This window comes from Protopterus annectens, chromosome 13.part0 (assembly GCF_019279795.1).
Source record: "Protopterus annectens isolate FY-2018-M chromosome 13.part0, PAN1.0, whole genome shotgun sequence".
Lineage (NCBI taxonomy): Eukaryota > Metazoa > Chordata > Ceratodontiformes > Protopteridae > Protopterus > Protopterus annectens.
Window position 1 is genome coordinate 38823050 of NC_056747.1, and position 16466 is coordinate 38839515.

Below are 16466 nucleotides of genomic sequence, written 5' to 3' on the forward strand. Positions count from 1 at the left end.
ACAGCGACACGATGCAATATTCAACACTCGCACATTACACAGTAGGGCACCAACACTAAATGTTCGAAACTTGCACATTAACACATAATAGCACCACAATGCAATATTCTAGACTCATACATTACAGTTTGGCAACACAACTTAATTTATTTATTTTACATTTGTTGACCGGGCTAGTCCATTTTCAGCAGAGGCCCGAGGAGAAAAGCTCCACTATATACTAGTACATAATAATGATAAAAATAAACAAAAAAGCACAATAAGATACAAATTATAAGCATGTAAAGAACTATTCCCAAGTAGCAAAGTAACAGTGCAAAAGTAATATATCAAAACTAAACATAGAGAAAATAAACAAAAAAGCACAATAAGATAGAAATTATAAGCATGTAAAGAACAATTCCCAAGTAGCAAAGTAACAGTGCAAAAGTAATATATAAAAACTAAACATAGTGTGAGGATTTCTATTACAAAAATCTTTGGAAGAGTAATTAAAGAAGAAATAAAGCAGTAACTCACACAAGACTCTATTCAACTATTTACAGTATTAACAATTTTGATAGACATTTGTGTCAGGACACTAGTTTTAAGAAACAGATTTCATCAGCTGGGTGATTTAGATACAAGGTGAGATGATAGGTTGCAGTAATATAAAGAGAAGTAAATGTATGGGAAAATTAATATCCAAGTGGATGGTAGGTGAAGTACAGAGGAGGGGTAAAGGTAGTGATAGGGACATGAGGAAGAGTAGTGGAAAGAGCTGAAAGAGAGATGGAAGCTGAGATCAGTCAGGATTTGAGCAAGGGCATAGCCAGTGAGTTTTAAAATAGTTTCTTAGTTGTTTTCTGAAAAGTTGTGATGAGCCTAGAGTGGTCAGTTCTATGGGAAGTTTATTCCAGTGTGAGCCAATGGTATTTGTCAACAAGGAGACCCCAGCTTTATTGTGTGTTTTGAGGGTGGCCACTAGTAATTTGTTAGCTGAGCGAAGGGAAGTAAGATTCCTGTAAGGGGACAACAAGGTTATTTAGTATGGGTGTATTAGAAGGGTAATGGAGAATTTTATAGGTAATAACCAATTGATGTAGGAGAATGAGATTTTGAAGTTCAAGCCAGTCAAGCTTTTTGAGATTAACACAATGATGTGTGAGAAATGGGGAACCTGTTGCAAACCTGGCAATGCTGTGGTAGGCTGTGGCAAGTTTCTGAAGGTTAGATTTTGAAAGGTTTATAAAAGATGGAGAGGCATATAATAATGTAGAGATAAGATGAGTTTGGGCTAAAGACACCCTGGTGGTTGCTGTTAGAAAGGGCTTAAGTCTATAGAGGGCACCTACCTTTTTATTAACAGTTTTGATAGTTAGGTCAATGTGATAATCAAAGTTTAGTTGATCTATTGTAACACCTAGTAGTTTAGCGGAACCATCAGGTGTAATGATAGTGCCATTGTCAGACACAATAGAAAAGGAAAGAGGGGCAGATTTAAGGGTTGGAGAGATAAGTAATAATTTAGTTTTTTTGGGATTAAGGAGGAGACAGATATCTTGGAACCATTTTTCTGCTACTGTAAAGACTTTTTGGGTGGAAGAATGAAGTTCAGCTGGAGATACAGCAGAACAGATGAGAGTTGAATCGTCTGCATATTGAATACATGAGGGTGTTGGGAGTGAGAGAGACAGGTTGTTTATAAATATGGAGAAGTGAAGGGGTCCTAAGATGGATCCTTGTGGGACACCAATAGTGATTGGGAGCTGAGAGGAGAGATGGCTGTCCCAAAGGACTGCTTGTTGTCTATCTTTCAGATAAGAGTCAAACCAGTGCAATGCCGAAGGTTCAAGTGAGAGAGATTTCAAAGTGTCTAGTAAAAGCTGATGGTTGACCATATCAAAGGCTTTAGAGAGGTCAAGAAACAAAGCAGAAGAGTATAGGTTGTTATTGCGATTTTTGTTGATAGTATCTGTGAAGGAGAGAAGAGCAGTGGAAGTGCTAATGGAAAGGTCTAAAGCCATGTTGAGAGTCTGAAAGTAGGCTATTATGTAAAAGATTATGTAAAAGTTGTTGGTGTATACAACGCTCCATGATTTTAGATAGTGGTGATAATAAGGCTATAGGATGGAAATTAGAAAGTTCATTAGAGTTTCCTCCTTTATGAAGAGGAATGATATAGGAGACTTTCCAGAGGGAAGGGATAGTAGATTCAGTTATTGTTCTGTTAATTAAAATGGAGACTGGGTATGCTAGTTCTGCTGATGCTAGCTGCAGATATTCAGCTGGTAGTTGGTCAGCTGAAGGAGTGCATGGTTTTAGTTTTGAGAGTAACTTTTGTATATAGGTTGTGGAGACTGTACTGAATGTTAGAGTGGGGGTGTTATTTTGAGGGGAGGTGTTTTTAAGGGAAGTGTGGGGAGTCATGTTCTTTGCAAGACAGGTGACTGTTTCAGTGAAGAAGTTGTTGAATGTATTGACATATAGTGGTGCACGTACTGTATGTGTGCAGGATATTGCATGATAGTGCTCTTTTGTTTAATGTGTGAGTGTAGAATATGGATTGGTGGTGCCCTATTATGTAATGTGCAAGTATAGGCTATTACATTACATAGTAGGGTACCACAACTCACTATTCCACAAACACACACACGCACATACATTACACCACAATTCAACAGTGCACATACATCACACAGCAGTGCATCACAACTCAATAGTCTACACTCACATGACACAGTAGCGTAGCACAACAAACTGTTTCACATATTTCTACATTACAGAGTAGGGCACCACAATTAAATATTCTACACATACACATTACACACTAGTGCACCACAACTCAATATTCTACACACACACAGACTACACAGTATTGCACCACATCTCAGCATTCTACCCAGACACACACTATACAGTAGTGCACCACATCTCAATATTCTACACACACACACACACACACACACACACACACACAAAATACAGTAATGCAACACAACTCAATATTATACACAAACACACACAGTGGTGCACCACAACTCCATATTCTACACAAACACAGAGTAGTGCACCACAGCTCAATATTCTAAAAACACACATATACACATATTACACAATAGTGCGTCACCACTCAATAGCCTATACTTGCACATTACATAATAGGGCACCACCAATCCATATTCTACACTCACACATTAAACAAAAGAGCACTATCATGCCATATCTTGCACACATACAGTACGTGCACCACTATATGTCAATCCATACTTATTTATTACTCAGAAGTACATAACCACACAATATCCATTTACTTGCACACTATGCAGCAGTCAATGACATACAATATTCTGCAGAGGCACAGTATATAGACATCAATCTTCATAAAATATCCAGGACTTACTCATCTTGCAGCAATGAATCACAACATACTATAAACTTGCATGATAGCAAATCTCTATACAATATTTTACATTCACATATTAAACATTTTTTATTTATTGTATTTATTTGACATTTGTTGACTGGGTTAGTTCCACTGGGCAGGTGCACTTTTTCAGCGCAGACGCGAGGAGAAAAGCTCCAAAAGGTTTCTACTTAAGTGTCACAGATACGATAAGCATAATAAAAACAATAAACAAGACACAAGTAATCACACATAGCTTCATCTGAACGTTGTCACCGTAACAGTAACAAAACAGTACCAATAAACAAGACACAAGTAATCACACACAGCTTCATCTGAATGTTAGTCATTGTAACAGTAACAAAACAGTACCAATAAACAAGACACAAGTAATCACACACAGCTTCATCTGAACGTTAGTCACTGTAACAGTAACAAAACAGTACATCAGGAACCACAACATAGTATCATCCTATACTAGTAGACATAACTAATTCATACACGTAACAGTAACAAAACAGCACATCAGGAACTACAACATAGTATCATCCTATACTAGTAGACATAACTAATTCATACAGATGAAGATATGAGGTGCAACATAAATTTACTTCACGGTGGAACAATGTGCTCACCTCCTCTTCAACGGTACCAGCAGACTGAAGGTCTCCCAGTCGTACTCTGCATGGAAATGCCCTCAGAACTGTAAGCACTGGAAGACAGGAAAATAAACAACTGAAAATCAATTCCACATAAACCATTCAAATACTTTTGCAGCAAAGGTCACAGTCGTAATACAACTCTGACAAATAACAATAAACTGAATCAGTAAGTAGTATAATGGCATACTCCGCTTTCTGCTGACAATGTAAGGGGAAAAATGAACTGGAGTGGGAGTTTTTTGCATCTCGGATATTGAAAGCCCACAGTCCTGCTATATTTTCACAAAAGGGTAACAGATGAGACTGCCACTCAGCAAAAGATGCTGAACAGGAACACGACTAATCAGCATTGACATGAAAAAAAATTAATTATGGGATGCACATGAAAGCTTCCCATCTACTGTCACATCACTGCACGTACAAGCCAATGGAAGAGGGTGGGTAAAATGCCTACCAAGTCCAGATGAAGTCCACTTAAGGGGCGTCCTTTGCTGCTGAACCCCCAGGTACTCCAGGAACTGGTGACCAGTTTACTTTTGTGGGCTGAGATTTCAGATACAACATTCTTACAGCTGACCTATCACAGAACTCCTCTAGATGGATCATGTGTTTGAGTTCATCCTTTTTTCAGTTAGAGTTCAGAAAAATTCTTCATAATAATCTACTCTTAAGGGAATACATGACAGGTGCGAGTATATGCAACGCTGTCTTGTATTGACTACTTAACCTCACTTAACCCCAGACCCAAGCAGTTAATCCCCCATGTGATGTCCCTCCTCTGGGCCAGTAATCAAGAAGCCCGAATCCTCACCACTGACACCAGTGAGGGATGTTTACTTGGAACAAAAACAGATAAAAGAAAAAATCCACAGGTGCCAACAGAAGTTCCAACTGCAAAAACAAACAAAAGCCACAAGAAGCAGGAACTCAAATGCCCAGTGTATTTTATTAAATGTACGATGTTTAAAAAGCAAAGTTTTCAAGTTATAATGCTGATACAACCATTGCTTCTCACTCAAACTTATATACTATATACCAGCAGTAAATTAATTACACAATTAATTAAAACAAATTAACACAATCGGCCCTTAAAACACAATATCCTAAGAACAGCATTCTAAAATACTAAAAATATATAGAGATACAAAAAAAAAAAAACTTACATTAAATATATTCAAAAATATTCAAATATATTCCCTCTAATTTCAACACAGATTTTACAGTATTTTTCCTGGAAATCTACTGTAAAACCTATGCTGAATTTAAAGAGGGAATATATTTCAATATTTCTAAATATATTGAATGCAAGGTCTTTTGGATCTGTATATATAATTTTAGTATTTTAGAATGCTGTTCATAGGGTATTGCGTTTTTAAGGGCTGACTGTGTTAATTAATTCCCTGCACACTCTTTGAGATGTGATTTTCACACACACACACACACACACACACACACACACACACACACACACACACACACACACACACACAGAGAGAGGAAAGGCTGGCGCAAATTTACTAGCTATGCCCCTCTGCCCAGAACGTAAGGTAGGTACTGCCACCAGGACACTCCAAAGCCAGGTACTCTAAGGTTCTTGCAAGAGTACACAATTATAGGGAGTAAAATTAATATTAATACATACAGTAATGTTGACAAACAGCAAGGTTTTCAGGAGTGGCCACAGTGTCACCAAATAAATATAAATACTCTCAAAGGTTAAAACATTCTCTAAAAGACTAGCCACGATGAAAAGTTTACACATGTGTAATAATAAATAAAGGAACATGAAAATACTAAATACCATGTCATGGCTAGCCACCTGGAGGTGTAAACCTTGGCTTCAGATGATTTGTCACTGTTGAAGTGACACCCTGACCCCATATGCAAAAATGGGAAAAGGGGTTGAGGATGGATGAATGCAAGTAATAAATATCTAATTATAATAAACACCAGCATTTCAGTCACAGGAAATATTAAAACACCACCGATGAACAGATGCACAAAAATAATATTTAACTAATCTCACTATATTTTCCTGACTGATCTACAGAATTACTATTCCCTGGTCGTTTACTAAAGCAAGGCAAGATGAAGTAGGTGACTAATCCTTCTATGGCAGGTTTCCAAAACAAACTGCTCTGAGACTTCTGTTTCATCCTGTACTAAAACATAATTTCAGTGCCAGATTACAGAATGACATCACATTCATCTGGTCATCTCACTTCTGGTTCCCATACTACCCCCCCCTTTACTAAAAAAAGTACAGTTGTGTACACTTACCATAAATGTAGATGTTCGAGTGTATTCACTGTTGCAGTCATCACATTTGGGTTATCTGCTTACAGTAGCCCTCAGTCGGCCTGATTATCAAAGTCTTGGGTCCTGCGTCGGTTGCTGTCTCATCTTCTGTGACGTCAGGTAGTCATGGGTATAATGCATGCAGCCGACGCCCTTACATCAGTTATTCTTGCCCCACGTCAGATGCCTCCCTAATGGGAAGCAATTAAATATATATATATATATATATATATATATATATATATATATATATATATACACACACACACACACACACACACACACACACACACACACACACACACAGACAGACACACACACACACACACACACACACACACACACACACACACACACACACACAAGGTTATACCTCCAACAAAAAAGCAAATACACCAAAAAGCTTTTAAGCATAGTAAAGGAAAGTAGAGGTATAGCCAAAAGAAGTCGGGGCTGGAGGAAGGGTAACCAGGACTGCAACAGTGAACACACTCTACCATCTACATTTATGGTAAGTGTACACAACTGTACTATGTTCTTCGTGTTTCAGTGTTGCAGTCATCACATTTGGGTATATTCCCAAAGCTATGGATGGGAGGAGGAATTTAGATAGCATTAGGACCAGCTATATGGCCCTGCAAGACTGCAGTGGCAAAGCCAGCTCTGGATTTAGAGAAAATTGGTAAATGGTAATGCTTGGTGAAAGTCTGTACAGAAATCCAGGTAGCAGCTTCTAGGATGTCCATGGTAGGGAAACCCCTGAGAAAGGCTGTAGAGGTAGATGCAGCCCTGGTTGAATGGGGTCTGATCCCCTGTGGGATAGATTTTCCATGGTGCTTATGGCAGACATTAATGCAATGGCCTATCCATTTAGAAATGGTTTGCTTTGAAATAGCCTTCCCCTCTGCCCCTGCAGCAAATGCCACCAACAGTTGTTCAGGTTTCCTTTGAGGTTTAGTCCTGTCCAAATAAAGTTGTATGTGCACATCTAAGGAGTGCAGTACCCGTTCCCCTTTGTTCTGTGGATTAGAAAAGAAGATTGGCAAATGAATGGACTGATTAAGAGCCACACTGGATACCACCTTGGGTGTGAAAGAGGGATTGGTCCTGAGAAACACCTTGTCCGCATGAAAGACTCCACTGCCATAAGGGCCTGTAATTCAGATACCCTTCTTGCTGAAGTAATTGCTAAAAGGAAGGCTGTTTTCCAAGAAAGGAATTTTAACTCTGCACTTGCAGCTGGCTCAAAAAGAGGAAGGCTGAGTTTTTCCAATACAAAGTTAAGGTCCCAGGCTGGAGTTGGGGCTCTCCTGGGGGGGGGTCCTAAGTTTTTGGCCCCTCTGAGGAACTGCTTGAGTAGTGGATGAGAGAAGAGAGGTGGTTCTGTGTTGTAATGAACTGAAATGGTTGAGGTGTGACTTTTGATGGAGGAAAAAGAAAGTCCCTTGTGAAGCATCTCATTTAAGTATTGAAGAATCTGAGGTAAATTGGGAGCTGCTGTTCCCATCCCTCGAGTTTGGTTCCAGGCACAGAATCTTTTCCATTTTTCAGCATAAGATTTTCTAGTACTAGGCCTCCTTGCCTCCAAAATGACATCCAACACTTGTTTACTAAGGGATGGTAACGGAGAGATTAGGTGATTAGCCAGGCTGCCAGGTTCAGGGTTTGAAGCTGACGGTGCAGAATCTGGCTCTCCTGCTGTGACATCAGGGTAGGGGGTCTGAGGCAGGTGCCATGGAGCCAGCAGTGACAAACTGTGCAAGAGGGGGTACCAGAGTTGGCGTGGCCAGTCTGGTGCAATCAGTATCGTCTTTGGTTTGTCATTTGATCTTTAGTAGTACTTTGGAGAGGGGAGGCAGAGGAGGAAAGGCATAAACTGATAGATTTTTCCAGCTGCGAGACAAAGCATCCACTTTCCAAGCTTGTTTATGGGGAGTCCTTGTGCAGAATTTGTCCAATTGGTAGTTCTGGGGAAAGACAAATGGGTCTATATCTGGGTTCCCCCATTTGTTTATCAACATGTTGAAAGTCTTTGGTTCCAATTTCCACTTGTGTGGGTCCATGAGATTTCTGCTTAGTTTGTCTGCAAGTGTATTTAGTTTTCCTAGAAGGAATTGAGTCTGAAGATGCACTTGGTAGCTCACGGCTGTGTTCCACAGAGCCATGACTAGTCTGCAAAGGGGGTAAGAATGGGTACCCTCTGCTTGCTTATGTACCACATAACAGTGGTGTCGTCTGTCTTTACCATCAACTGTCCTGGAAGAATGTGGTCCTTGAAGGCTGTCAGAGCATTCTGTACAGCTAACATTTCTTTTTGATTGATATGCAGGTGCATTTGACTTGGGTTCCATTTGCCCTGAATGCACTTCCCTGCCAGGTGAGCCCCCCATGCACAGTCTGATGCTTCTGTTGTCAGGGTTTGGGTGGCAGGGGGTAGAGTGAATGGTAGTCCCTTGTTTTGGTGGTAGGCCTCTGTCCACCAAAGGAACTCTAACCGTAAGCAAGGTATGATAGGAATCATTGTTTCTAGATCCTGAGAATGTTGACACCATAGGCTTTTTAGATACCATTGTAGTTTGCTCATATGAAGTCTTGCATATCAAATTAGTAGAATACAGGAGGCCATGAAACCCAAGGCTTGCAGTATTTGCCTTGAAGATAGCAGGGTTTTTGTGGCCATTAGTTTGAAGTAAGTTGTCAAATGAATTTGTTTCTCTGGCATGAGGAAAGCCATCTGGGAAGCTGTGTTCAAGCTTGCACCCAGGAATATAATTTGTTGACAGGGTACCAAATGTGATTTATTTTCATTTATGGTGTACCCCAGACAAGTTAACACCTTTTGTACAAATGCCGGATGATTCAAAGGTATGTCCTGGCTTTCTGCCTGAATTAGACAATTATCCAGGTATAGGTATATTTGAATATCTCTTTACCTGCAAAATGCAATGATTGGAACTAGGCACTTTGTGAATACCCTGGGTGCAGTAGATAAGCCAAAGGGCAGTGCAGAGAACTGATAGTGCATGTAGCCTGCTTTGAAGCGTAGGTATCTTCTGCAAGATTCCCTGATTGGCATGCACAGGTAGGCTTCCTTTAAATCCAGTGCTGTCAACCAGGCATCTTTGCCTAGCATAGAAGTAACTGGTGAAGAGTTAGCATCTTGAATTTTGGAATCACCAAAAAGGTGTTTAAGATAGAAAGGTCCAGGATAGGACGCCATGAGTTGACTTTTCTGGGTACCAGGAAAATTCTTGAGTAGAAACCTTGTCCCTTTTCCTCTTCTGGTACAGTTTGAATAGCCTTTATGCTTAAGAGAGAGAGTACTTGCTTTTGAGCCACTGCCGACTGATTTGGGGGTAGATCTGGCCAACCGTTTGGGGTTGGTAAAGTGTGGAAGTGACATCTGTATCCTTGGGAAACTATATTCAAAACCCATTTGTCCTGGGTAATGAGTTCCCAGCATGAAGAGCAATCTTTCCCCCTAAAGGAGCAGTCAGTTGATATGTGCTTGGAAGTTTTAAAGTCAAGTCATTGAGACAGTTTTCCATGGGGGGAGTCTTACTACTCCCTGATTAGAAAGTGGGAGCCCCCCACTGCTTAGTCCTGTGCGTATCCTGGGACTGAAGCCTGGGTGCTCTGCTGGTTCTGGGTTTGGACTGAAAAGGCCTGGAAGAGGAAGGAAAAGACCAATTCTTAGAGGGCCAACGCCTACTAAATCTTGGAGGCTGTACTTGTAGGAAATCTTTAACAGTTTGCATAGATTTAGCTTTTTCCTCCATCTTTTTAAGAACAACTTCTGCTTTGTTGCCAAATTGGCGGTCCTGATTTAAGGGAGCAGCCAACAATTTAGCTTTAACATGATCTGGCAAAAATTGCTCCTTAAGCCAAGCATGCCTTCTAAGTACAGACCCAGTGACAGCAGCCCTGCAAGATGCCTCTAGTGAATCAAAACCACATTGCAAAGTATGTTTTGCAACCTGTTTAGCAGAAAGCATTAAATCCTGTAAATCCTTATTTTTAGCACAGACAGGAATCAACATAATTTTCTGTTTAAGCAATCCAATAATATGCTGCTGATACTTTAACATATAAAACTGGCAGTTTAAGGCCCTAATGGCCAAAGTTGCAGAATTGTACACCTTCTTACCCCATCTATCTAGCGCCCTGGAGTCTCTATCAGGGGGGTACGATTTTTGGAAGTAGTAGCCTTAATGCCCTTGGGTCCCTGTGAAATGGTCTCAGGATCCGCAGTAGGATTTTTAAAATGGAACTTGTGAGAGTCCGCATCCCTGTAATATCTATCAGGTTTTCTGGGAGCAGGAGGTAAAGAGTCAGGGGCCAAGCTAGATTCTGAAAAGGCATCATCAACAATGTCTAGTACAGGAGGGATAGCTAAAGGCTTGTGATGAGGCAGGAGTAACAAATCCCCAAGCCTCTTTTTAGAATCAGAGTAAACCTGGATTTCCCAGCGGAAGTGCTCCCTAAGAATATGCAGGGTTTCACCAAAAGAGAAATCCTCGGGGGGGGGGGGGCAGAGGGAATAGAGTCCTCTGCATCAGAATCCTCATAGGTAGATAAGGGCAACTCCTGGTCATCAGAGAAAAGAGAAGTTTTAGAATCCTGATCAGAAGAATCAGAAAGAAAATCAGTTCTAGGTCTCAGAGGGAGAAGGGTGGCTCCCCCTGATTAAAGTAATAAGGTCTTCAGCCATTCTTATTTGTTTTTTAGGCATAGGGGCCTGACCATGCAGTCTGGGCATCGGTTTTCTAGCCATGGATCGAGTTTTAGGCCTTTAAGAAGAATAAGATGGCGTCTGTTTTAATATGCAAGTCAGTAGGCCTGAATACACCCTCAGAAGCCGGTGCCTGCACAGCGGCTCCAGACCCATCCAAGGTAGAGACATCCACAGGTTCCACAGTCGAAAGAAGCATCTCGCGGCATGAGACTCTGAATGGGTCTCAGTAGAGGCCTGCGAATCTGAAGTAGTGGGTATCAAGGGCTGCAAAAAGCATCTCACTGAGTACCGGTGAACTGGCGACTAGCTTAGGAGAAGCGTCATCGGCAGCTTTGGACCTATGCGGTCTGTCTGTCTTTATCTTTGCGTTTTTTCGGAATGTCGGTAGTCAGGTGGCTTACCAAAGCCATTTCTGGATAATTGTACCAAGTACCAAAATATTTAGATGCGAAAATGGACCGACGACGAATAGTTCGAGGTTTGAATAAGGCACAAAACCGACAGTGAGGTAAGTCATGGTTTGGGCCTAAGCAAGGAATGCAGTACGAATGAAAATCTTTGAGTTATTTGCTTTCCACAAGAAATACAACTGTCAACTTTTACTGACATTGGTTTAGAGCAAGAAAAAGATCCCCAATGGGGTACTTAGCTTATTTGAAGACTTCAGATGTGAAACTCGAAAACGAAAATTTCAGGAGTCGGCCGACCGGCACTTGCGAACTGCTTCTGCTTCTGGCACCGCACGGCAAGAAAGACTGATTTAATGATGTCAGCTGCATGCTTTATACCCCTGACTATCTGACGTCATGGAAGATGAGACCGCAACCGATGTAGGACCCAAGACTTTGATAATCAGGCCGAATGAGGGCTACCTGCAAGCAGATAACCCAAATGCAATGACTGCAACTGTGAAACACGAAGAACATCACCTTAAATCAGGGTTTAAAAAATGTCCCAAATGTGGGCAGAAAATGTCTGTCACTGACAGTCATGTGAACTGTGTTTATTGTTTGGGAGCATTGCATGTCCAGGAAAGCTGCTCCATATGTCACTCTTCTAGGGTTCTCCAGGAGAGAGAGAGAAAATTGATCGACAGAGGTTTACTTAAACCTTCATTCCAAGACGCTTTGAGTGACTGGATGGATCCAGTAAGTCCTCAAAGTCTTCCAAAACTTCTGACAGTAAGAAACCTAAAAGGTCTTCAACGCCGGTTCCACAGATCTCAGAGCTGACCGTTTTATCTTTTCACAGCCAGTCCCCAGTTTTGGAACCAGTATCCAAAGTGCCGAAGTCTCCACTCCTACAGTCTGTACCATCTTCTAGCCACTCATCTCGGTCTTTGATTAGCCTTTCCAATTTAGATGTGGGTCGTGTGGTGCAGAAGCTTTTACAGGCACCGGCCTTTGCTAAAATTCTTATCAGCTCCGACCAAAGACCCTCTTACCAGTTACTACTCTTCCTCCTCCGAGCCATACCAGTCCTTTGGAGCAGGAGAAGTCTGACTTGTTGAACGCAGAGCCTTCAGAGCCAACGTCTGCTCTAGTATCTTTGGCTCCATTTACTTGGACGTCCTCGGCGCTGATCGAGGAATCTGGGAGTCAACACACTCTGATCAGGTCTGGGGAGGATAGTCGGAACAACTTGTCATTTCTGACTCTGCATCTTGGAGCTTCTGCTCGAATAAGCTCGGCTCCTACCTCTGGCTCGGAACCCACTTTCCTGGTGCCGGGGGTATCGATGGTTTCCTCAGATCTGTTTGTTCCCTTCACAATAGAGCAGAGGTGCCTTCGAAGCCATGAGGAGACTTATGTCTCCTAAGACATCTTAGACTTCAGGTCCGTCTACCCCCTCCCCTATAGCACCTGTGTCTGCTTCACAGATCCTTGCCAAGCGCAGAGACCCAGAGCCTCAGGAAGCACAATAGGGTGGCCCCTGTTCTTCCGACATCTCACCAGAAGCTTCCACTGATAAGGTTCCCAGGAACAGCATCTGTAAGAGGAAGCATCCAGACTCCCCACAGGAGTTCTTGACATCTGATACCAACTTGGATGAATCCAGAAGGGTCCCTCTCTGACGATATCTCATTTGCCGAGATATTAGAAATCCTCAGGCAGAAGGGTGACTGTCAGTCCACCAACCCTACTGAAGATGAGTCTGTTCTTCTGAAGGCTTTCGGGTCTCAGCCCTCCACCTCTTGGGTGTCTCCACCCTTCGATGAACTTATGCAGCTGGTCTCACGAAGGGCCAGACACCATGGAGCCTGTCCCCAGGAGGCCTAATAAATTTATCTCTGCTCCCCAGGACAAATCTTTTTTGACCAAGGGTGTGCCAATTGATGCCATGGTGGTGGCGGCAGCCACCAAAAAAGAAATTTCAGAAACTTCCTCTTCTATCCATCCTCCTAACAGAGATTCTAGGATTATGGATAGATATGGAAAGTGCACTTAACAGTTCAGCGACCTTTGCATTCTGTTCCCACAACCATCTTATTTTCCTAGACGGCAAAGAGATCTTTTTAAAGAGCTAGGAGATACTCTTCAGGGTACAGTAGCTGCAGGAGCTTCAGATAAAGTTGCCTCCAAGCTTGCTACCCTCAACTCCAAAGTTAACTCGTCCATACGCCTCATTTCGTATGCAGCTGATGGAATGAGCAGGGCAGCAGATACAGGAATTGCTCATACGAGACACTCCTGGATGTGCCTGTGTTCCTTCACAGAGCCCTTCAAGTCACCCTTTATAAATACCCCTTTCTGATGGCTCGTCTCTTTTCAGGCCCAAAGTTAACGAAACTTTGACCAGGTGTGAGCAGGAAGGAAAGACTCTGCCTGCCAGAGTCCGTTTTTTCACCCCTACTAGACCCTAACCTGAGGGTCAAAGGGGAGGGAAGATGTGGTTCCGAAAAGCCCAAGGAGCCTTTTAGAACACACGTGGTGAACCACCCTCGAGGGGCAGAGAAGGGGGCAATAATGGAAGATGCTGCCCTCGCGGCAGAGGGAGTTTGCAAAACCAGGGCAACAGAGAACACTTCTTTGGGAAGCCCTACAAGAACTCCTGAAAGGAGGCCCGACTGTCCTACTCTGGAGGCAGTTGGGGGTCACTTATCTTTGTATCCAGATTCCTGGCTCAAAATAACAAAAGACAACTAGGTACAAAGCATCATTTCCAGAGGATATTTCATTCTTTTTGCCACACCCCCTCCACTGACGAGAAAAATCTGGGACGTTCCACCCAGTTACAGGGAACAGGCAACAACAGAGGTCCGATTGTTGCTAACAAAAAGAGCCATCCAACCAGTCCCAGCAGACCAGATAGGATCCGGAACTTACTCAAGATTCTTTTTAGTCCCAAACAAGACAGGGGACTGGAGACCTGTATTGGTCCTCAGGAGACTAAACATATCTGTCAAGAAAGAGAAGTTTCGGATGGTCACGCTTCAGTCAATTCTCCCCTTTTTAGGGAAAGACAACTGGATATGCTTGACAGATCTCCAGGATGCGTACTACCCCATAAAAATGGCCAGACCATCCAGGGATCATCTGCGCTTCCAGCTGGGAGCCAATCATTACCAGATTTGAGCCCTGGCCTTTGGTCTCATACAGCCCCCAGAGTGTTCACCAAATGCATGGCAGTGGTCACGGCTCACTTGAGACGTTTAGGATTCCAGGTCCACCATCAGGCATGAACTCATTCAAGCCAGGAACACCACTCTTTCACTCTGCAGTCAGCTAGGCATTACAATAAACTCAGGAAAATCTGCCTTGTCGCCATCGCAACATACTGTTTTTATCAGAGCAGAATTGAATACCACCACTACCACGCTGAGACTTCCAGTAGAAAGAGTCTTACTACTCCATCAGCAGGTCCGCAATCTGATATCCAAAAACAAGGCTCCAGCATCAGAAGTACTAAAATTGTTAGACATGATGGCAGCTGCAATATTGGCCATACCTCTGGGTCACATGCACATGCGGATTCTGCAATGGTTGTTGTTCACTCAATGGTCTTACCAACAGCTCCCAATGTCTCACCTTATAATGATCATTATCTCATGCAAAAACAATCTTCAGTGGTGGTTGACCTCTCCATGCCATGATAGGTCGTCCTTTTGTCCTACCACCACCAGCGGCCACAGTGACCATGGACGCTTCCCTGATAGGGTGGAGGGGGGCATTTTCAGGGAAGAACAGCCCAAGGCACATGAACCGATCAAGAAACACATCTGCATATCAATGTCCTAGAGATGCACTTTTAGCATTGCAGTACTTCCAGGACTCTCTTCCTCTGGGTACAATTGCGATTCAGGCAGACAACATGTCAGTGGTCTGGTACTTGAACAAACAAGGAGGAACCAGGTCCTACCCCCTATGTCGTGAGGCCCTAAGAGTATGACAGTGGACTATATCCACCCAGTGCTTTCTGTTAGCAACGCACATCCCGGGGAAATACAGTGCAATAGCAGGCAAGCTGAGCAGAGCAATTTTGTTGCCTCATGAGTGGTCCATCAAGAAAGAAATAGCGGACAGGATATTCCACAGGTAGGGCCAGCTTTGCTGCGACCTTTTTGCCAGTCACATGAACACGAAATGCAGAAGCTACTTTGCCCTGATTCCCCCACCGGGAGAAGCCCCAAGGGATGCACTTGTGCATGACTGGCCTCAGGGTCTCCTCTATGCATTCCCATCAATCCCACTGATACCAAAGTTACTACAAAAAGCAAAATCACCGGAAGGACCATCATTCTAATAGCTCCTCATTGTCCTCATCAGATTTGGTTCCCCTTCCTTCGACTTCATCTTTTGGACCCTTGGATTCTGGACCCAGTTCCAGATCTTCTGATGCACTCATCGGGGAAACTTCATCCCTCTCTTCAGTCCTTGAAGCTGACAGCTTGGCTGCTCCAATTCCCATCATAGCCAGGTTCCATAACCTTTCTAATGAGACAAGGAAAATTCTCATATCCTCCCATAAATCTTCTACAAGGAAGCTATACCTTAGCAAATGGAAAAGATTTTCTGTATGGGCCTCTCAAAACAACACTGATCTCTACCTAGCCCCTATGGCTTCTACACTAGAACTCTTGACCATGATCTTCAACAAAGGAGCTGCAGCAGCAACAGTTCGTATTCAACTTGCTGCCATTTCTAATTTTCACCTTGGATTTGAAGGTTTGATCATCGTGTCACACAAACTATCAAAAGCCTTTCTCAAAGGGACCTTTCATCTCAGACCACCTGTGAACTCTCCCTATACCTCATGGAATCTAAATTTTATGCTTTCCTCACATTATTCTCCATTTGAACCAGCTTCCTCATGTGACCTCAAATTTTTGTCATGGAAGACTATCTTTTTAGTAGCTATCACTTCTGCCCGCTAAGTGTCAGTGCTT

The 16466-nt window shown here is 42.7% G+C and overlaps 1 protein-coding gene across 2 annotated transcripts in view; it reads right to left on the reverse strand.

Moving 5' to 3' along the window:
* The window catches only part of MPND (MPN domain containing), a 1899579-nt gene that overhangs the window by 765334 nt on the left and 1117779 nt on the right, over positions 1-16466 (reverse strand). For both annotated transcript variants that reach the window (XM_044090604.1, XM_044090605.1), the window contains exon 9: positions 4021-4097. In XM_044090604.1, coding sequence (XP_043946539.1) covers positions 4021-4097 — 77 coding nt within the window. The remainder of the gene's footprint in view (positions 1-4020; positions 4098-16466) is intronic.